Source organism: Pieris brassicae, chromosome 10 (genome assembly GCF_905147105.1).
Source record: "Pieris brassicae chromosome 10, ilPieBrab1.1, whole genome shotgun sequence".
Taxonomy (NCBI): Eukaryota; Metazoa; Arthropoda; class Insecta; order Lepidoptera; family Pieridae; genus Pieris; species Pieris brassicae.
In genome coordinates this window covers 15,868,056-15,892,406 of record NC_059674.1, presented here as the reverse complement: position 1 = coordinate 15,892,406, position 24,351 = coordinate 15,868,056, and the positions used below count along the sequence as shown (strand labels likewise).

Sequence of the window (24,351 nt, the reverse complement as noted above, 5' to 3'; positions counted from 1 at the left end):
TTTTCTGATACAGTCAACGTCAAAATGCGTTATCAGCTGCGTTGACGCACCTAATTCGTGACGATTTCCTTTAAAGTTCAGTGTCAGCCTTATCGCGTACTGAGACAAATCTATCGTTTTCCTGAAACGATTGTGTAACTAGTTCCTTAATAAATAATATATTTTTTATTAGCGGTTTATTTTCACGTAAAAAACTATACGTTGAATAAAATAATAATAATATTTCGCCCTTGCATTATGTTGTGGAATTTATAACTTCTGACGTCAGCGTATCTAACAACTCTTGCTTTACGAGCCGGGAACTACATCATAGATAGAATGACATTATTTGTATTTTTATTCGCTCTACTTACTTTGTACTCTATTTTCCTCTACTAGAACCAAAAAGTCGACGGCATGGCACAAGAGACTGATGACTTATCTATTAAATTGACAAATTATCATGAAACAGATACAGAAATCTGAATCCAGACCTGAAAAGTTTGTAGCGCCACTGATTTATTTTTATTTGTTAAGTAACAAATAAAATTGTAAGTACAATTTGTTTAATTGATTAAGGAAATCGCGAGCGAAAGCTTCCTTATCTCTAAAGTCAGTATAACAAACTTGAAGTACAGTACTATAAAGTTGTATTATACAAAGTTTTTTTATGAGTAATACCAGCGTCTTTTATTGCCACTTAAACTGACTTTCAATTCCTCTAGTATCTGTACCTACAACGTAAGTATCTTGAACTATATAGAGCCTGTCTTGGTTATTATAGAATCCCAATTAGTTTTTTAAACATTTATATAATGAATGTGTAGCAAACATTTTAATTAAGTAATCACCTTTAACTTTAAATAAATTGATTTTTCTAGTCTTATTTGTCCTGCTTCTTCTTCTCCTGCATTTTTTGTCTGTAAAATATTGTTTTTATGAGATGCTATTAAGAAGGTAACGTAAATTCATAAGGATTTTAGCATGAGTTTGTTTAGTAAGTAGGTAGAGTAGGTATGTTTTTAAGAAAAAAACGATAAAAAGGTTAAAATATCCGCTAGAACATGTTGGTCAAGCAGGTACCATGTACTACACTTTCGGAAAAAAAAAGTTATTCCATTAATAATTATATGAGCGAATTTTCGTTTTCTTTTCTTCTAATTCTATATACTATTCCTTTTACGACAAATTTACACGCCTTAATATGTTGAGAGAGAGAATATGGGAAGTTTCAATTGTGCCACCAATATATTTTTGTACCATATTCTTTCAAATAAATTATTATTAATAATAACTTAATATTGTTATGATCAAACACCTGTCTAGTGACAAATAAATTGTCTCTATAAAGGCATATAGATTCATAACTATAACAAACTATATCATTACGTTATCATTGAGATACCTCATTTATTTTACATTAAGACCACTTATCTAAGGAATAATAGATTAGTCTCCGGTATGCTTGAGTATTATTTAATCTTCTCTCAGAAGGCAATTCAAGAGGTAAAAAATAGTATTCTATTAGTTAAGTCATTTAAATTAGTTTGACATTTTAAACACACTATGAATTACAAGAAGCGAACCTTTTAATGCCATTGAAATAGATTACGCTTACACATTCTTTGTTTGACTTTTTCGCTTTATTTCTTTGTCCAGTAAATCAAAATTGTAAACTTGTGGGTATAAATAAACAAATACTAATTTGATATAGAACTAATATATTGCATGTTGTTAAATCTTAATAAATAGCTTACCTACTCACAGAATAGCGATCTATTTCTTCTGTGGTCGAGTTTACTACTTAGAACAGAAATACATAATTTGCAGATACATAGAACCCCAGTACCACTTGGTTTACACTCCACAGATTATATACAATATTTCTTCAGTGATATAGTACCCACCTCTTTTGTTCTTATTCTTGTCAAAATAAAAACAAAGGTAGAACATTTTTTAATCTAAGCAGTTTAAACGTGATTCGATTACGATCTTTTTTTATTCGTTTATTGTTTGCGGGTTGCGAATTAGCAATTACGTATTTCGCACGTGCACTAAATCACTTCCTCCACTAAACAAAAGCACAGATAATCACTTCCGGCTGTCAACAAATTGGCGGGAAATTAACGGTGCTCTATGGAATACTTTATAATTTTGAAATTAACCTTTCTGTTGTTGGTACCTAGTTGTTTTAAAATTGGTTAATATTTAATTTGGCTGAATAAAGTAATTTAACTACCTTATTTATTTATTTATTTATTTATTGTTGTATAAGTGTTCTTAATATAAAGGTAGTTGATGTGGTGGAAACACAAACTGTGCACAGTTTTTCTATCCACCAGGACGTCGAACATAATTAAATCATTAACACACATATATATATACTAAGGCCAGTGACATATAAACTGTAAATTTATAACAATCAAACCATTCAAACGATTTAAAATTGCACGTAAAACGTCATAAACACATCTAAACACTGACGCGCATAGATAGCCGATGCAAGAAACCTGTTCTTGTCGAGAATTCTCATTCACATACAGGATGAGTTCCTATATTCGAATATATATATATATACATATATTTTAATGACGTATATGGCATAATTTATGTTATGCATAATTTATAATTGTTTGACTTATGTAGTATTTTTTTAATTTAAATTTAATATTGTTTCTTGTTATATTCGTAAGAAGTGTAGCTGGTATCGAGTTTATTAAATTTGGAATAATGTAATCTAATGTTTTTTTCCCATATAAATTATTGTATTTGGGTAATAGAAATTCGTTTTTTAATTTTCTACGTGTTGAGTAGTGATAGTGAGTTTTAATTGTTTTGAGGTAATTTTCTGTAAAGTAGTTTTCATTTAATAATCCTAGTTGTACTTTCTCGTGTATAGGTATAATTTTGAAAAATGCAAATAGCTTTCTGTAGTCCGCTTTATATTGTGATTTTAATTTTAAGGGAGCAATTGTTTTTAAAATACGTATTTGTATTGCAAATATTTGATTTAGATAAGTTTTGCATGTTCTCCCATAACTTGTAAGTCCATATGTTATAATGGATTCGGCTAGTGCTTTGTATAATAGTAGCAGAGTTTTAAGTGGTATTTTATTTTTTATTAAAGTGAATTTGGCAAGTATCGCTCTTAGCCTATCACAGACAGAATTAATGTGCATTTTCCAGGACATTCGGTCATCTATTGTAAGCCCCAGGTACTTATGGTTATGAACTAATTCTAAGGCGTTGCAGTTGCAGCTATTGGGGTACAAGTTATAAGAATGTGCACATGTGTGGTTGTGTAAGATTAAGATGGGTGTACGTGAATTTAGATTGTGACTGGATCGGATATGCATGAACTTTGTTTTGTTAGGATTTAGTACAAGTCCTACGTCGTGGGACCATTTAGCCAATGTATCGAAATCAGATTGTAGCTTTGTTTCTGCTTCTTGGATGTTAGGCCCTGCAGCTACTAGGCATGTATCATCTGCAAATTGGAATATCTGACAATACTTTATTATGTTAGGTAATGTGTTAACATAGGTAAGGTAGTGTAAAGTAAAACCTATTATGTAATATCCCCAATATATACTATAGACTGATGGGTTTGTAGTTTCATAGTTAGTTATCTTTGTACATAAATTTCACGTGTGTATGTCACTGAACTCCGATTAAACGACTGGATGGATTTGAATTATTTTTTTGGAACCTTGCACCGACTTTTGCACCTTGGTTGGTTTAGTTTCACAAATCAGCCCGGCAGATGGCGCTGCAGTCGGTACGTTCATACTTTGTTTAATATCCTAATCGCTTGAAATATCATGCAGGGCAAGGTCTGTCGGGTCCGCTAGTAAATTTATTGAAATTTTATTAAATTATATTGCTTTAGTTATATGTATAAACATATTGTATATATTATAAGGCAGCAATGCGATCTAAGCGAAGAATTAGACCATCAGTTTGTTTATACCAAGTAAAAATAAATAATCTTATTTGGTTACAGCTGAAATATGAAGTTTTAAATAGCAGTAGTTTATCTTACTTAACTTATAACAAAAAAGTCGTAATCCTTTGAACACATGTGCAATAACTATATTTTTCATTCGCTAATTACATTTATCAAATTACATAATGACGATGTATTCTAATTAGGACTTTAGCGAGATACGAATTAAGACCAAAGTAGGTTAACTAATAAACGCACGTTTAAAATGGGGTCACACTGCAACACGTTAATTTAATAAAAACTTGTCTGCATTCCAAAATAACTTATTCGACTCATCTAAAAGTGAAATTTTGATTAACTCATGCTACTAATTGAATAGACGGTAGAAAAAATTGTGAAGAACTGTTTATCTAGCAGCCTAATTCGTGCAAAGACAGCAAAAACTTTGTGTCAAATTTAGAATAGTTTATATATATATATAGTCTGTGCATATTTTAACACTCGCTCGTACAGCGAAGGAATACATGAGAAAACGTCAACGCCGTGTAAATACGGAAGGATGATCACCTATTTGCCTATTAGAAAAAAGTCATCAACGAACAGATACAGTATTTCGGGGTCAGGAAGGTTATAGCGCTGCTTTTGCGCGTGATTTTATATTTCAAACCTTTTCATGTTCTAAATTTTGTAGTTTCATACATTCCAGTACCATATAAATTCTAAAGAACATATTTTATTAAATATGTATGAACCTTGACCAAGCTTCGAAGCATGAAAGCGGGCAAAACTTTGCAAATTCATATTAATGAAATTTTGATAGCGTGTTGTTTGTATATCTACATATTACTATAATGTTTGCACTATATGTATATAACAAAAAAGCAGGTAACTATCTTAAATTTGTATTTTTTGCCACATCTCTTTTGATATGATAAAATAAAAAACATCTTTAAGAACACGCTGAATTTACATGCCATAGATAAAAGAAATTGAACCACCAAACTATCGATCTGTAAAAACTAAAGTGCATTCGGCAGTCTCAGTGAATATAATAAAAGCGTATAGGGACGGTTCTGGTGAGACGGTGGACTTTTACTCTAAACCAGTATCGCCACAACCCTTGGCTTCAGATTTTATGAATCTGTTTCGTGATCACTTTTTTTAAAATAAGAATGTAATATGACAGTAGTGTTGCTTTTTTGACCTGGGGCAAACGCCCCGGCGGCTCCTCTCATGTTTACTGATACCGCCGCCTATGGACACTCAATACTAGAGGGCTCGTGAGTGCATTACCGACTAATCAACATTATCAGCCGGAAGGCTACCTAACACTCGCCATCGACTTTTGGCCTCCAAGGGACGTTGATCCGTAACAATAACGATACGCACTCTACCCAGTATAGTTATAAATAAATCAATGGCGCTACAACCTTTTAGGTCTGGGCCTCAGATGTCTGTAACTGTTTCATGATCGTTTGTGAATTGAATAAGCAAGTAGGTGATCAGACTTCTGTGCTTGACACACACCGTCGATTTTTTGGGTCTAAGGCAAGCCGGTTTCCTCACGATATTTTCGTTCACCGTTGGAGCTAATGTTAAATGCGCACATAGAAAGAAAATCCATTGGTGCACAGCCGGGGATCGAACCTACGACCTCAGGGATGAGAGTCGCACGCTGAAGCCACTAGGCCAACACTGCCCAGTATAATACAACCGCATAAAAAAAACATTTTATCTGATTAAATACAAGTACACAAAATCAGGTTGAATTGTTACTTATCTATGACATAACGCTTAAATGAGATATCTGTCCTCTGACGTCAATTATGAATTTTAATCTGTACTTTACATTAGCTTTTCGTAGCTTATTTAGTTGAATAACATCAATGAATTTGCCGCTTTATATATAATAATAAAGACGATACAGCTCAGTCGTAACCACTGTTCAATTATGATTGACAATATTATGTAACGCTGGGGAGGACCGTGTACTTGTCACTTATAATAAAAGAAACTGAGGATTTAAGGAGACTTAGGTTATATAATTTTGTTATGTAATGAGGTACTGGAATCCCGCAAAATCCTAAAAATTAAACAGTAGTCTATCGTTTCTTTCTGACAAATTGTGTTTGTTATATATCAGGGGGAAAACAGGCAGGATGCTCATCTGATATTAAGTGATATCACACTCTTAAAGCCAGAAGGCTCGCGTTTGCATTCCCGACCTTTTAAGAATTGGCACGCTCTTGACGGACCCTAAGTCAAATTGGTTTGGAGATACTTCAGCGGACAACTGGTTCCACATGGTGGCTTGACAAAGAACTCTCAGTTGTGATATACGGGAGGAATTTTGTAATCAGCCTGGACGTCCGATGATGAAACTTCAGGTATTAATCCGCACATCTCCTCTGGACTAGCTCCGTGATAAATGCGGTAGAAGACATAGAGAGACCCTACGGAGACCCGTAGAGAGATACGCACCTCCGAGTAGCCGCTCGGAAAGTGACTGGCGTAGTTTACGTGTTAACTTTGTGATGAAAAGTGACGAATAGTTTAGTTAACCGTGCAATAAATTACTTATTACAAGTTTCAGTACTAGTGTCAATAGATCTTTTTAATGGTTAACTTGTAATTAACTTTATTTCTTGTGCGTTCTATACGTTATATATATATGTAATATTGGACGAAAATGTAGCTCATGGAATATATGATATTAAGCCCGATATACGGCCGTAAACATTACATACAAATTTACCCGAAATATATATATTTTTTAATTACGAATATTTTTAATAATATATATTATTATTAATAATAATTTTATTTCTAACATACAAATATACAGTATTTACAATGCGCTTAACCTACATATTAATAATAATTAAAAATGGATATATAGTTTAATAAAAACAATATTAAAAAGTTTGATCCCTTTACAGCATTTCATTTTCGCTGTATTGCTTACTTATTCATCGTAGGAAAGCCCCAGCTCTGGGGTAACCGGTACTATCTACCAGGCGCCAACTTAAATCTTTAATTAGCGCCTATGCAGCATACGCCACGGCCTACTCCAAAGGGAACAAAATCAGAGACGGAAATTTTATTCAAGTTCCGAAATGTTTGAATAATATATTGTTAAATATTTATTTTGAATATCAAATAGGCAAAACAGATGTCACTGAGCCAATCACCCAAAGTGAAGAGAAAGCATTAAGCAAGAGACAAAAATTGATGCGTGGGCGACTGCTGACTAACTTCGAAATTGTGGTAGATGCACATATACAGCGAGGATTTTTATACGGCTATATATATGACACTGAAAGAACAACGCAATTTTTCGTAGAGTTTTTGTCGTGACGTGTCTAATAAATCGATAAACGCCGTTTGCATGCACGAAAACGCATGAGTCATTGTCCCGTTACGCTCATTGTACAACGAATTTATCTCTCTTCCATTCGAATATTTAAGAATGCAATCATTTCATCAATGTTGTTATGACGTTGTCATGTTAAACTATCGTCCGTAAACCGACTTCACAGACAACCATTTTTTTTAAAGAAGTGTCAAAGAAAGCTATTATACTTAATTATAAACAGTTTTCCAGAAAATATAAATAATACAAAACTAAAGTACCTATTACATAATATACCCAGTGGTACCGTAGAAATATTTTAGACCTTCCTCTGGGACAACGTCCCTTAGGGGCCAATAGTTCATTTATCATATATATTTCTTGATTTATTTTTTATTATTTACAGAAATACATACATTATCCTTACAGACTACCCCGTTACGACAATGACGACACAAAATAAAATATATTAAAGTATACAATATTTAACACAGAATATACACAATATCGCTACTGTGAATTCACTCTGCGAACATATAAAAATGATGATAGCGTTTGAGATAGCATTCAGTAGGCGCAATGTATTTGTTAACGGTGATCTGTGCAACGTACTGGTTCTGGCCTTTGGTATCGCAAACAACCTTGACCTTCGCCGTTGCACATGGGATATGTACTAGGTACAAAGAGAACAAATTCTTGAAGTTCACTAGGTTTGCACTCGGTATATAGTAGGCCAACTGTAAGTCCCGTCTGGTTTTCAATTTATTTAAGCTCACCATAGCTAAGACAAATAATGTTGGATATATTAAAGGATAAATCGTGTTTTTTTTCGAAGCAGACGAGTTACTCTAACATACTTGTAACCAATGCGTTGTACAAGCTTGAGACTTAAATATTACTGACCGTTGTTGCCCCTTTGAAGCACAAATCCGATTCTTGCGTATGCAAATATCGACTACAAAAAGCTTATATAAAATAATATAAATTTGGTTATTATTAAGACACATAACGAATAACATGCTTTCAATTATACAATAGCATAGCTAGCTATAAACGATAAGCCTAATTTTAATCTATTTTTCTAAAGATATTGCAATAGGGGAATTTTAATCAATTGGGCTCGGTAATGTTCAATTAGGTCTGATGCACTTGGAATTCGGATGACACTCTTACAACCGGATGTGATCACTTCATTATCTTGATAATTTTCTGTTTGAAAATTTAACTCAAAAAGTTTGTAATTTTAAGATTTGCTTGAAGATAGGTACTATTATATTATATAACCAATATTTTTATAAAGCGAATTATATCACGTGGAAACGATTTAACGCCAATGCCTTGTTCATAAACGCATTGTGAAATTGCAAAATAATAGTTGATTTTGTTACATTCGTCTATTACTAAAGTAATTGTAACAAAACATTCATACAGTATTATGTACTCGTATATAATTCTACTGTACGTGTGTACGTATGAACTCCTCTCAAACGGCTGGGCCGATTTGAATGTTTTTTTTTGTATGCGTTTGTTTTGGGCACCCTGGATGGTTTAGATTCACAAATCAGCCTTACAGGTGGCATATCATGCAGGACAACGTCTGTCAGGTTCGCTAGTACCTAGTAGTAGTAGTAGTAAATATATTAAACTTTCTTATCTTGATTGTAATGTCAAAATAGTAAACGACGTATTGCCATTACCCGGGTTGAATCTGTACAGACATATATTACTCATTATTTACTTTATTATTTCTATAGTAAATAATTACTAATTTTATTTTGCTCTGCGACTCAAAACGTAATTTGACATCCGAATGCTTCCACCGCTTTCTCGAATAAAGTAATTTAAAAAAAATCAGTAAAACATTACATTTTTGATCTGAACTCTTTAAATGGTCCGATTTCGAACATTGAAGATGACTCGCCTTCGAAGTATTTTAATTGCAACTATAAATATCGAGTTTCTTTGCATTCTTATTGGATTATTCACATCATGCTTTATATCTTTTCCCGATAAAGGTTGTGAAAAGGCTTTAAATTATGCAGATAAAGAGCACGTTAACGGAGTTGTTATACATTCCTGTAGCTAGGTTATTTATATTACGACTTCAGTTGCGTTAAAAAAGACAGAGGCACTACAACCCTTTAGGTGTCTCTCAGATTTTTGTTTTTGTTTCGTGATCATTTGTTTTTTTATAGACAAGCCTGACTGATATAGACTGATGTCGTGAACTTTTAGCTCTAAGACATGCTATTTCACGAACGAGCGAAAGTAAACTGATGCTGGGTTTTAAATCTACGACCTCAGGGATGTGATTCGCACACTAAACTTATTGATACAAACATTACTCTATGCTTGCATAGAAGCGAGATTAAAATATAAGTTTAAGAATAGAACCCCCCGGCGCCCGTATATATAAATTATTTTAAAATATATAATATATATACCGATATAAATATTATATTATCTTTTACTTGTTTCTATATAATTAGCGTTTCAATCATCAGTACTGTCAGTGTTAATTCAAAATAATTGTGAATCTGTGCTTAATAAGTGCGTTTTAATCTGCAATTAAGTTGTTTATTACCTATGCGAGGTGGCGGTATACAATATCAGAACATATAGAAATATCAAAATCGCTTGCGGCCTTTACGTTAATCGATAACGCGTCAAGACAAAAACTGTTTACATTACCAATATTGTCTCGGGCGTCGAATAAGTCAAACATTGAAATCAATACAAAACGTTTTATCTTTCAGCAAATAAAAGACAGGTTCGTTAACGCGTGGATGCAGTTTCAACAAACATTTCCGGACCCACCCATTTCTCGTGTTAGTGCTATATTTGTTGAATAATTTTGCTTAATTTTACGAATAGTTCATAAATATGCATTGACCAAATAGATTCTAATAAATGTGTTGAATAATAAAAAAATGTATCGTAAGCTGACAAATTGTGTTTTTGGGATTTCAAATAATTCATGGCTAAAGGACGTTTAACTTTCCTCAACATTCTGCTTACTCACACCGGATAAACCGACTTTCGATATTTCGACATAAATTCTCCAATGTACGATTTAAAATTATCAGCAACAACCGATAAAATTACCGTTCAGTTAGTTCAAACATTGCTTTATGCACAGTCGGAAAGTACCTAGAAACATAATAGATTATGGTTAAGTACGAATTCAATCCTATGTGCACTAGCAACACAATCTACGCCAATATAACGGCACAGCGCATGACACGCGCTCTACCATTTCTGACAATTTACTCGTAGCAAATTTTAAAAGGAATTTCAATGGTGAATAAAATGTCTTTTATGTAGTTTTCTTGTGATAATAGGAAAAAACCATTATCACTGATATAGTAAGTGTCAAGTGTCATCTATAAATTATCAAGGTTAAGTTAGCAATGCATACAACAGATAATTTAATAATTTCTGAGAACCAGCTGCCCACTGAAGTATTTCCTTCAACTTTGGGTCCTTCAAGAAAAAAAATACCATTTGACATCGAGAGTGTACATGGATGGTGAGCTAAAAGAAAAAAGTTACAGATTAGACATCATAAGATTTTTAATAACTGTAAATATTATAATTTCTTTTTTCACTAGGAGCCTTCGTAATAGGAATATGAGTCTGCAGAGATGTATAATATTAAGTCACCTTTAAACTATAATATACCAGTCAGGCAGATTTATAGATCCGTAATTTTTCTACCGTTTTAATTAATGGTAATGATATCTCTTAATACCTCAAGCTAGTAATTACGCCTAGAACTGCTCCACACATTATATAATATTTTAATTAAAAACGTAATCAAATGCATCTAGGTAAGTTGATATTTCAATTTATTTCTTCACAAATTAAAGAGAAAATTGAATCGTATGCAATAATTCTTAACCTTGAAGATTCAGGTGGAAATTTTATTTTTCAATCTAACGTAATTAATTTAATAGCAAAAAACATATCACGCTTATATCTTTGCTCGCAAAACAAAAGTATAAATTTACCCTAAGTTAACTGAAGTGTGAGGACGCGTTTTTCCAAAATTGCGGGAATGCTCCTTTCGAATAATTTATCGTAAAAATAGGACAATATTACTCATATTTCATGTTTATTATGTTTTAACTTCCGAGTCAAAGTCACGTTTTCAAGATTTCAATCTAATAAAATTTAATATAAAATCGCGTGAGCCATTCCGTAGCCATAAACAACTAGCTTACATTTTATAGAGAACGCTAAGCCAGTTCTACCACGAGTACGACAGAAATATTGGAATACAAAGTTAAATTAATAATTAATAGATTGTGTAATCTTGTTTTCTTGTATTCCCCTTATTTAAAGTACCTAGTACTGTTTAATTTCACTCGTAACTAATGTAGGTACGCTATCGTCTCCCTCTGTCAAGTTGTGTTTACACTGTGATGAAAGAAGACAGATGAGTTGTACTGCACAGCACTGTTTAAATGGTGCAATAAGACCATTTTTAATAGATTCGTTTCGTAAATAATTATTATTGAAGTTTTATTTAAATCATTTCGAGTTTCAAAGTAAAGTAGTGTTCGAGATATTAAAGAAATCTTTTACAAAGACCACGACATTTTTCTGTTAAAATGACACTTTTGTATATGACAATAATTAAACTAATATGAAGTATAGAAGATTTTACGGTTATCAGTTTCTCAAATTTACATGTCAGAGCAGGTAAGACATTACTGTTTTCTTTGTTTAAATGCGAATGTTATAGGTATATTAGCAATCGTGCTAACTAATTATAATTTAAAGTAAAGCAAGAATTTTAATTTCCGATTAACTTACGACGTTTTGAAGGCGCAACTTTTTTGACTTCGGAATCATTACGGTTAAGTAACCGTGTACTAATAAAGGAGTTGGGTATAAATGTAAGAGTAGTTTTGATATTTAATTTATATCAATGTAAGGCAACATTATTTGAAGTATTCTAAAATTACAAAGTAAACAATAAACGTGATAAAAAATTATACAGTTGAAATAGTCTACAGTCCAGATATTCTGAATTGATCTAAAAGGTAAACAAATATGATGTCGATTTAAATAAGAGACATGTACATGACATGACAAGTATGGAAGTGATGTGGAGGCATAAATATTACCATGAAGATCTAAAATATTGTATTGTATGTATTTGCAAAGTTTAAAAAAAATAGGCTAATGGTTAATTCATAAAAGATTATTTAATGTTTTGTGACAATAAAATAATGCAATGCCAAACACATGACTATGGATTAGTAATGGTAGTAGTTAAAGAGTTTAAAACTATATTTTATGAATTTAAACAAATCTTTCTCGACTTTATTATTATTATTACTATTGAAGCTTAATTAATTAATCTATACAACAATTGTTTAGTTTATATTTCTTTATATTAGTGTTAGTTGTGTTTGTATAAGTTTTACAATTTTAAGTTACATTTCCTTTTTTAGTCGTCTAGTTTTTGTATGGCTCCTTTTAGGGTAAAAGTCTCCTCCATATTTTTCCAATTGTCTTTGTCTTGAGCAACACTCATCCAGTTTTTGTCCCGCTAGTTCTATAACGTCATCTGTCCATCTTATCTTTTGTCGTCCTATACATCTATTTCCGGTAGATCCAGTCCATTTTGTTATTTCAAGTGTCCATCCTTTATAGCTTCTAATTTATATCCTTACGAAGCGAAAATCGTAATATTATAATGTCATAATAACTGTTTATTTTGAATCTGTATTTTTACATGGTTGATGTGTACCTTGTGGTTGTTTTTTTATTATAAGGTTGTTGTGTTCAGTATAATTTTTATTTAGTCAATAGATTTATAATAAATAATAGTATCCAAATTCCTGATTTTCCCTCTCGCTCTCTCATTCTCGCTTACACTTTAAATTAATTCAAAGTAAATTCAAAATAAACCAGCTGTTCAACTATATGTAGGTTAAGAATGACCTGGTTTTAAAGCAAATAAAATATACTAATTAAGAGGTTTGGAATGTATGTTAGTAATTATGAGAGCGCCTCATACATTGGAAGAATTTGTTCGGCCTCGAGTGACTAAAGCGACAATTTTCTTGATAATTATAAAAAGGAAACCTCAAATACACACATTTAATTAAAGAAGGACACACAAAAACATCGAACATTCTTATTAAGAAATGCCGAGGTGATTGACCTTAGGATCTCATAGTAAAGTAGCTCTGCCTTACAGTTTGAAGCGGGTTAAGTTGGTCATAGCAAGTTCTAAAAAATATAATTTAGTAACCCTTTCCTGAGATTTGCGAATTCTATAAACTTCTGCTTGATATTAGATGGAATAAATTTGCGTTTATTTTAAAGAAGTTCTGTCAATCAATCTTAAGTCATTTCTCCACCATTTGGTGCGCGCTCTATATCAAGAACTACTAGCTTCATAATGACTCAAGTTGCACCAGGTTTTATTGTAAGATGATAATCTCTAAAATATGAGAGCTGGACTCAATATGGATTCCGGAAGTTAGTAACGGAACGATAATAATTAATTATGACTCTAAAAACAAAAAATACAATTCACTCCATTTATTTCATATCAATTTTAATTTATAATATTTGTTCATAGTGGCAGCAGTATGCATACTTCTGGAGGTGGGGGCACTGCCGAGCCGGCAAAGTGGTTTCCGATGCAACGATCCAGATCTCTCGTTCCCTCACACAGGAGATACATTGTCCATCTCGCTCGTTGCAGCTGTGACCGTCATAGTGCCTTTTGTTATTGTAAGTATAATTATATAAAATTATTATTAGTATCTTTTATTTACCAGTCTGTTATAGGTAGTTTTAGGTATTATGTAAATCACACGAGCCTTTGGATAATAAGAGACGAATGTCTTTGACTTTTGAGTATTCAAATAGAAAATTAATATTTCGCGGGATTACCTTTGGGATATTAACGCCACTAAGCCACGACGGCAGTGTAATTCTTGGATACAAAAAAAAACGAATTAAGCACAATGAACATATCTATTCAAAATTTCGTTACGACATACAAACCAGGGAAGGCCTTTGCTAACTAGAGACTTCTTCCGGTCAAAGTTCGATCCAGGACCCAGGCCTGTTTGAAAATTGGTAATGAATAACATATTTTATTAGTGCATTGTTTTGCTGATTAATGTATAGGCTAATTAAAAAACACATTCAGTCCTAAATAAACTTACCAAGTTGATACATTGGCAACGTTCACATATATTTACGGATTTCTCTCGTAAAACATTGTATAAACAAAACTATTTTTATCTTAATGACAGTGCACTGAACTATTTAATCATTAGATGCGCTATTATCTTAAATAGTCTAGTAAATGTGTACTGTGATAAATTAATCCATTAATCATGCCATATTCATTTTATTTTCGTCGATTATATGACTCTATTGTTTTTAATACGCTTGTACGGAACAGATATTTAGGGAATTTTGCAAGATTGGTTGATCCAGGGGCGTATGTGTATTGTGTACCTTCCCATGGGGTCTGGACAGGGTTACGCTGTACCACAAATATTTAATTGATATGACAAAATCATTACAGATTCGGGCACGTTAAAATCTTGAGTATATGAGTAGTGTTGGTCTAGTGGTTTCAGCGTTCAACTCTCATCCCTGAGGTCGTAGGTTCGATCCCCGCCTGTGCTCCAATTGACTTTCTTTCTATGTGCGCATTTAACATTTCCTCGAAGCCCAGACCTAAAAATAATACCGGAGCCTGTGTGACAATTTAATAATTGAAAATTTAATTCTACAACTATGTAGCTAGTGTAGATTACGGCGAAAAATTGACGATAGAACTTCGTTGTAAAGATAAATACACCAGCTGCATTACGATTCAACATTCCAGTGAATTTGCACGTGGTTTTTATCGAGACGTCCCGATAATATCGCTTTTATTTATGGATGTTGTAAACTTGGCATGTTCTTGAGGTGTTTGGAGACTTAGTGGAGAATGTTAATATAGTACACATACTTATTCAATCGTCTGTTCCATCAATCGTACTCTGATGAGAAGGATACTGATACGACCGGAGTATCTTAAGAGCTATAATTTCTTCAGGCTCTCCGCCCACAACCCCCAATCTATATTGAAATATAAGTGTTCATAAAATATACACATTCATTCTCTGTTCCATATTTCGTACTCCGATAAGAAGGATACAGATACCTCCGGAATTTCACAAAAATATTTATTCTCCAGGCTCCTTCGACCACAGCCCCCAATCTCTATTAAAACTGAAGAGTATTCATATATGTACACATTCAATCTGTGTTCCATAACTCATACTACGATACAACCGGAGAGAGAGACAAGACTGATCAACAGTTTTACGTATTGATCCGAGGTGTTCAAACCTTAAATTTATTCTTAGTTAATGTGTAATAGCGGAATATAGAATATCTATCTAGCCCGAAAATTATATTACATATATGTACTCGTATATCCAATATATTTTTTTACATTAAGTAATTTAGTGTAGCTTTAAGATCGGTATTGTATTTTCTTAAATATTTATATTATTTGAGTAGTTTGGGTTTTCTAGAAAAAGCAAAGCAGCAGTTTCACTTTCAGCAGAAAGACTACGCCACTTTAACATCCTTTGTAAAGACAAAGGATGATTTATTTAATCCTATTTTTCTACTGTTTTGTGTTATTATTTTTATATTTTTTGTTCTAGATGTGGGCTGTTGAAGCTGCATTACACAGAGACGATGAGTACACGTTTAAAAAGAGCAAGCTGTATGAGAGTGCGCAAATGGCGGCTCTAATGTACCGCGACTATATATACGGGGCAATAGTGAATTTGACTATTATGGAAATAGTGAAGTGCGTTGTGGGCTCACCGAGGCCCACCTTCTTCGATCTGTGTGAGCCGGATAAGGCCAGTACTTGTAATGAGTAAGTAATCTATATTATATATAAAAATGAATTCCTATTTCCCTTGGTCACTGTATCACGCGTGAACGGCTGGACCGATTTCGCTAATTCTTTTTTTTTATGTGTGATATTGTCCGGAGAAGGTTCTTATGATAGAAAAAATTAAGAAAATTTAAGATTACTTAACCACCATATTAAGTAATCCTGACTTTTGTTACGAACCTTATAGCGTTTGACATAACATTGACAGAATTCGGCCAGAAAAACAAACAAAGAATGTTGTATATCATAAAGCATTACAATAATAGACTCTTTGTTTCTGAAATTTTTTTTTAGTTTATTATACCAATTTCTCCGAAAGACCTCAATCACTCAATAGGTTAAATTAATATTATTAATCACCAGCTCGGAGTACGTGACGAGTTACACCTGCACATCGACGAGGTACTCCAGGTACCTGCAGATAGATGCCAGCAGAAGCTTCCCTTCAGCCCACACGTCCCTCGCCGTGTACTGCGGGCTATTTTTAGCGGTAAGAAACAAAACATTAAAGAAAAGAACGTAACAACTTTTAACTAGTAATACGTTCACGAGCTTTCTGGAAATGTATCTATGGTATCACAGGTTCGAGAAATATACTAGAAGAATTTGTAAATAGTCAAAGTCAACGTCAAAAATCGTTTATTCATATGGGTAACACAATGTACACTTATGAACGTCAATAAAAAGAAATATACATTAAATGCTTCTAATTTTACATTTACTGCTAGTTCTCAAATCAAGGGCGTAAAACGGAAGAGAAGAACTGGCTATGAACTATCCGCCACTCTTTTTAATCGCCAAGTTTTTTTTATATATTACACAACGTTTGTAAGGAGCTGCAACCATCACATCATGTTCCACGTGACATCAGCAGGAGGCATGGTGAAATAGGAGCACGCACTTACATTCTCGTGGGAACAACACTCAAATACATAGTCAAAAATAACTAACATCACCGCATACACGAATTCAAGTACGACCAGTCACCACGAGTAGCACCCGTTCACGAGTATCACGCATGGCCAGCCATCGGCTCCCTCGCCATGGGGGGAGGGAGGAGGGAGAGAGACAACCCTACGCATGGACGCCGCCAGTTGTTGGAGTTTAAGAGTAGAGCAATAGGTAGTAGGAGCGCCCTTTGTTAACTCTGAAAGGTCCTTTGAAACACACATTTTCATTTGTTTCAGAATTGATTAATATTGTTAGTCTCATTGAGCCTTACAGAAGATCAACATAGTATAATTATAATCGCCTTAATAATAGTAATACAACTGTTCATCTTTTAATATTCTAAAATGTTTAGTTATTAAATCCAGCAATGTATCTCAACTGTAATACTAAAATACTGTCCTAGTAGATAAATTTTATTTTGTAAATATCATTATATATAAGCAAAAAAAACAAAGGAACCTATCTCTACATTCCTCCATACATCTACGTTATTTAGCTACGTATTTGTATGTACTGGAATCGTCTTTATAATGGTCTTCGTTCAACGGTCCTTAGCCCCGGATATCCGTTCAAGACGACCCCAGCTATTGCGTTGCAATTTTCCCTATAATTACGTACTCAAGAGTTGCGCAATCATCCGCCCTAAAAGGGGACCGAAATTGATTGTCCCCCCACAATTATATCTGAAGAAGGAAGGTGGAATTTGCTTGATAGTTGCAATTACATCTTTATTGGTATTTAAATAGGCGTAGGTTGTTTAATTATTAGTATATTTTTGTACAATATGGTATATTCTTTATACAACAAAATTGTTTATCTTAACTAAGTAAAAACAAAATAATATTATAAAAAAGTCAGTATAGGAAAGTTGTCCATACGTTATCTTGCAGTAAGAGACTAGCAAGTAATGATTGTTAAGAACTTACTAAAATTTACATCATGTTTATGGTTAATATTTTTTAATTACTTTTCAGTGGTATCTCCAGCGGCGAGCATTCAGCTGGCATAACCGATCTGTCCTGATAGTTCCTCTAGTTCAGATCCTATGCATCATTTACGCGGTTATCTGCCCTCTTACGAGGATCACCGACCGAAGACACCATTGGTGGGACGTGCTTGCTGGTGCTGTTATGGGTTTCTGCAGTGTTTTGTATACTGTAAGTTAAGTTTGCTGATAATATTATTATAATAACTTTTACTTATTTACAAAAATACACACTCTATCCTTACAGTACTTAGATATAGAGCCAGTATAAATATCGAAAATAAAAGTAAAATATATAATATTAAATACATATGATATACATTATCGCTACTGACCTCACTCTTTTAACAAATAATGTCGATTCTAAATATACGACAACACAAATTACCAATTATACTAAATGAAAAAAGACTTTTCTGATATTAAATTACCAAAGAAAAACTTTGATATTACATAATATAGACAACATATGGTACTTTTGGTTGGTACTACATATGGTTTTTAGTAAGGTAGTAAAACTTATATTATAACTGAACCGAAATTTAAATTAAAAAACATAGACAAATAAATTTATATCATCTTAGTCTATTCAAGTTGAGTAATTGTGGAAACGAAAGTTTTATGTAAAGTAATTCACAGCATTCGAGTTGTTTCTGTTACCATAAAAGCAAAGTGTAATGGTCTGTAATTCAATAATCCATTTCTCTTCTGACTTTTCGGTACACGATTGCGATTAATTTATATTTTTTTATGTTATTAGTGTATATTTTGGTTCCGGTTTATATAGCATCAACATTTATCTTTTTAGGTTTTTGTATTTTGTTTAGAGAATAGAATTGTGTTGAAAATACCAATATAATTTTCAAATGATCACTAGCGGACCCGAAAGACATAGTTAAACACGTCTTAATTACAAAAATATCAAATTTCAAAAAAATCTAATTGTAAATCTAAATCATTTTCGAATCCACTTGGAACACTACATTAAAATCGGTCTATCTAATAATTGTATAAAGTTAATTATTGTTGACATCACATCCGAAAATTCGAGTCAATTAATTATTAACGTAAAATGTAATAGGTAAATTAATTCTAACAATTACACACGCAGATGCTTAATATATATAAATATAAGTTACTAAATTTCAAGTACTAAACATACCGAAACTTATTAAACGATAAAACTATATCTATTTTTTTTAATTTAAGATGTATCTCAAGGAACATTATACTGACTTATACTTTGAATTATCATTATATTAATTTTCCATAGGTGCTTGTGCTATGCAAGAACTTCTCCCAACCGGCTGTGGTGAGTACCAGCGACATATCGAGCAGTGACGGTAACAACCACCAAGCTGTCCGCCGGCTTCTGTCCCACGAGCCTAGAGTGGTAGTGCCGTAACCAGAGGCTGTGTAAAGCCGGTGGGCTTTTGACTATGGAACTTTGTGTATGTGTGCATAATGTGTGTTTTGAGAAATAGCCTATAACGTAAATACGATAATGTAATTACAAATTTGACATTTTAGTCGTAATAAGGCAAATAAGTTAATCTATTAGGGACTTTGCTCATTTGACGAATTCAATATACGACTATGTCCATACATTATACGTAAAATAGACTTGCTTATAAAAACAGTAATTAAACGCTTAATTAAAGAAATATTCACTTTCTGGCAAATTAATGTACGGCGTAATGAAACGAGACAATGGGTTTTATTAAATACGGTGCAATTAGACTGTTATTGACGTATTTATGAATACCTTTAAATAGTTAAATAAAAAACTATTTTTAACAGCTTGTAAATTGCTATTTACAACCTTTCAACATGATAGTATTTACATATATTTCTATTATATAAAATAATGATTTTATATGCAAAGTCCTATCAAAATGTACATACGTTTGAAACGCCGACATATATTTTTATTTAGATTCGATTCTGAATGGTCCATAGTCCATACCAACCATAGTACATGGTCCCGTCATTGTACATTTAGAGAGTTCATTCGTCATCTCTGACATTTACACTTAAATTTAAATATTAAATCATCTTATTGCTCGAAACTTGATAAAGGTAGCTTTTAGTCGACAATAACAATTAGTTTAAATAATAAATGTATTGTATAAATTGGCGCATTAAAATTAGTGACAAAAAAACAGTTGTAAATATATCTTTAATTATTAGCTTTTATGAGATCGATGAACATTAGTATGAGTGCGTCGTAATTAATATTCTTATTAAAAAATACCAGTGATTTGACTTAACATGTTATTACAAATTAATTAAACAAACAAATACATCACATCACATGTTTATACATAAGTATGTATTTATACTATATGTAAAATATAGCAGGCGAAGCAAAACAGCTATAGACACGCCAATCTAATCGAGGAAAATAAAAAATAACATACAACATAAGTTTTTTCATGGCTTTTGATTTTTTTAGAGGAAATGAGGCTTTGTAGTCGCTTGTTTTGGCTCACAAACAAACGTAATTCAGAAAGCTCTTAATCAGCTTTTGAATTAACACTTACCACATTGGAAAGTAATAATAAAACATTTTACTGTACGACATCCCGTCACGAATGGGACCTTTCATCTAACATAAATATTGTACAAGGCAAAATTCATAATCTTAAGTGTCAGCTGAGTTAGTGGCCTTTTAGTAATACTAGATGGGAGGCCCATACTTACGAACATTATGCTAGTTACAAAAGCTTACTAACGATTAACAGTTGAGAGTGTAAATATTACCTATGATTGCTCAGTTGGTCAGTGATTATTAGCGAACCTATATTTCAAGGAACCTATATTTCAAATTAATTTTAGCTTAGGAAATTATCAATGAATATAAAACTAACGCCTATAACAAAAAAAGTAAAGTCGGCTACTAGCCCATCAGTAGCTACATGGTTGAAAAAATTATTTGTATGAAAAGTCATTTTACTCGTTACTATCCGAGGCGCTATAGATGGATATAAAACATTTAACACTCAACAAAGTGAGTTCGAAAATCACTGATCAACTACTTTTGTGATAAGAAGTCATTATTGCACAAATATGTCAATCTCACTTCAACTGATAATAGACATTTATAACCAATGGAAGTATTTGATGTTTAGTACCTGTCTAGTCGTAAGTAGATATTTATTTTAGTAATCTTGAACAGGAAAACTTTAGACATCTGTATCGAAATCAACACTTGGACCTGCATATTTTAACTATGCGTTCAGTCAACTGAAAATTTATTTAAACATGTTACTACATAATAATTTCGCTTTTGGTTTTAAAGAAAACTTAAAAGAAACTCAAATGTTACTTTGAGACTCAAACTTGATATTCATACTTTAGATTTTTCTTTATTTGAATTGTACAAAGAGTTGTATTATCTCCAAATTAATTTTAACAATCGAATAATATTTATAGTACGCAATCAAGATTTAATAAATTATTTAGAATCAAGGTGTCAATTCGAGACTCGATACAAGTGTATTAAAGTCTTCCTGCTTGAGACACGGAATCGATGAAGAAGTCGGAATCGAGGAATCTAAGTGCCCACCAATTTTTCTATATATATATTTGTAGCATAGCATAGACATGTAACAAGGAAGTTTTGCACCTACAGAGGTTATACTGAAAGAAGCTATAAGAGTGTAATTAGTTATTAGAGAATTCTTTTACTTATAAATACCTTAATTGGATACGGTAAATCTCTCTTAAAGTAGAGTTGATTATCTAATTATTTCTAGAATATAACTCAACCTAACATATAGGTTATTTATTGTTATAATTGTATAATTTTTTTGATCAATGTTATCACGTGTGTGTTATCTTCTGCATGGAACAGATAAATAAGGATGGAAGGGGTTTTTAATTTTGAGCTCGAAGTATCTTTGGCTGTGCCTACATTTCCCTTTCATCTTGTTTATCTACTTTGTGTATTGTTTAAGATGAATCTAGATTAAATATTTATAAAATTAAACTACATAACACGTACTCCATAGTTTTTTATGTGAAACGTCTTTGTGAGTTAGGTACATAGCAGAAATCATTACATTTCGTAGGTTTATTTTTTCCATACATTCCTTCGCATTTAGATTATTTTGTAAATATTAGCGATACTTAGGCATTGGACTTTAATAAAAACTTACAGTTTGAATTTTTATTTTATTTACTACTACTACGATTATCCTAATATAGCGAAATGAAAATATGGCTATACAAGGCGTTGAAAAAGCGATCCTCGGGCCCGGCGAAGTCTGTAGCAGATATAAAAAAGGAATAGTTCTGTAGTTAAGAAAATATACTGTATATACAGCATATTTCATTATTGAATACTATTAAAATAATAAAATAAAAAACTGCATACTTACTACGAGTAAATTTGAGTTTCCAGTTTCGTTATCAAAACCGTCATATCATCAAGGAGGTCACAGCTTGCGGTTTACCTAGATATTCTAGATACACCGCGTTGATTACATTTCATAACAAACTAGCCAGATACCGCAATATCTTTGTATACATATCAGAAATATACCATTATTATTATGAATATATAATCGTTTATGACTAGAAAATAAAATGCTAAATAATTTTGTCTCACGAGATTGCGGAAGTTGCTATGGTAAAAAATATACGTAAGATGTATGGTCTAAAAGCTAGCATCGCCGGCTCATAATAATTATCAACTGGAAAATACACTTACCGTTCCGTGTTTTACTAGCTAACGTGAACGACTGCGTATAATGTTTGTAGTGTTTGTAAACAAGGCATCCGGTATGCGAAAAACTAACACTTTTATATACATTATTCTAGAATAAATGTATATTTAAAGATGTTGTAAAATTCCCTCAATTCTATATAAATTTTCCATCTAAAGCGAGCGAAATTGAGCATAATACCTATATACCATAAATCCGATATCGTGGATTTAAGACAATATTTTATTTTATAAAACTATCGCTACACATGCATGGGACCAATATTCTGTATTACAATATGCTCCATATTAACTTAACTCTCTTGGTAATAATTGGCTTTCAAAAAGCTTGGTGTGCTCAGCAAGGCGAGACGGTACTTCACTCCGGGCCACCGCTTGCAACTCTATAAAGCGCAAATACGGCCCCACATGGAATACTGTTCTCACCTCTGGGCGGGGGCTCACCAGTACCAGCTCCTGCCACTTGACCGTATTCAATGAAGAGCGGTTCAAATCGCTCTCCAAGCGGTTCGATCCTTTGGCGTAGCGTAGAGATGTGGGGTCACTCTGCATCTTTTACCGCATTTACCGTGGAGGGTGTTCAGAGGAGTTGTTCGGATTAATACCTGCAGCCGAGTTTCATCATCGGACGTTGAGGCAGAATACAAAATTCCACCCGTATCACCTCGACGTCCGCCGATCCACGACTGAGCGTTTTTCAAATCAATTTTTGCCACGCACCACCGCTACGTGGAACCAGCTGCCCACTGAAGTATTTCCGAACCAATTCGACCTTCAAGAAAAGAGCGTCCAATTCTTAAAAGCCTGGCAACGCACTCGAGCCCTCTGGCATTGAGAGTGTCCATGGGCGGCGGTATCACTTAACATCAGGTGAGCCTCCTGCCCCTGTTCTATAAAAAAAGGTCCGTAATCTTTGACTGTTCGATATTGTTACTTCTTTGATTAATGTTTGTCTTTATTAGAAATTTTAGTCATGGTTTGATTATGCGGGCGCTCACAATTAGCTACAACTTGAGGCCCGGCCATAATTTAAGTAAGGAGAAATTATTTTGTTTTGAGGGAGTGATAAATGATTATTGGAAAATTATTAAGATTATTGATATTGATAGGACCCTGTTATCGGTATGAATTAAACGATGCGTTCATATTTATATAGTCTTTGATCCGAGACTGGTAACATTTGGGCTTTCATCTACTTTTCATTTCACTTTCCGTCAATCCCAACCACCTAAATTTCATTTTGAATATTTGTTATTTGTGCGGCTAGGAAGTTAGTATTATGAGATATATAATATCCTTATTTATCTAATAATATTATATTATTTATATCTATATATATAAAATTCTCGTGTCACAGTTTTCGTTGCCATACTCCTCCGAAACGGCTTGACCGATTTTGATGAAATTTTTCATCCCCCTAAATGTTAGGGGTAGTTACCACCCCTAAATTTATTTTTTTATTTTT

At 32.9% G+C, this 24,351-nt stretch overlaps 1 protein-coding gene across 2 annotated transcripts in view; it reads left to right on the top strand.

Moving 5' to 3' along the window:
• LOC123715425 (phospholipid phosphatase 2-like) overlaps window positions 1-20,787 on the top strand; it is a 72,238-nt gene extending 51,451 nt beyond the window's left edge. For both annotated transcript variants that reach the window (XM_045670420.1, XM_045670421.1), the window contains exons 3-7: window positions 13,879-14,033; window positions 15,980-16,200; window positions 16,585-16,711; window positions 18,147-18,329; window positions 19,431-20,787. In XM_045670420.1, the coding sequence (XP_045526376.1) occupies window positions 13,879-14,033; window positions 15,980-16,200; window positions 16,585-16,711; window positions 18,147-18,329; window positions 19,431-19,562 (818 nt within the window). In that variant the 3' untranslated portion in view covers window positions 19,563-20,787. The remainder of the gene's footprint in view (window positions 1-13,878; window positions 14,034-15,979; window positions 16,201-16,584; window positions 16,712-18,146; window positions 18,330-19,430) is intronic.
• The last annotated feature ends 3,564 nt before the right edge of the window (window positions 20,788-24,351 follow it).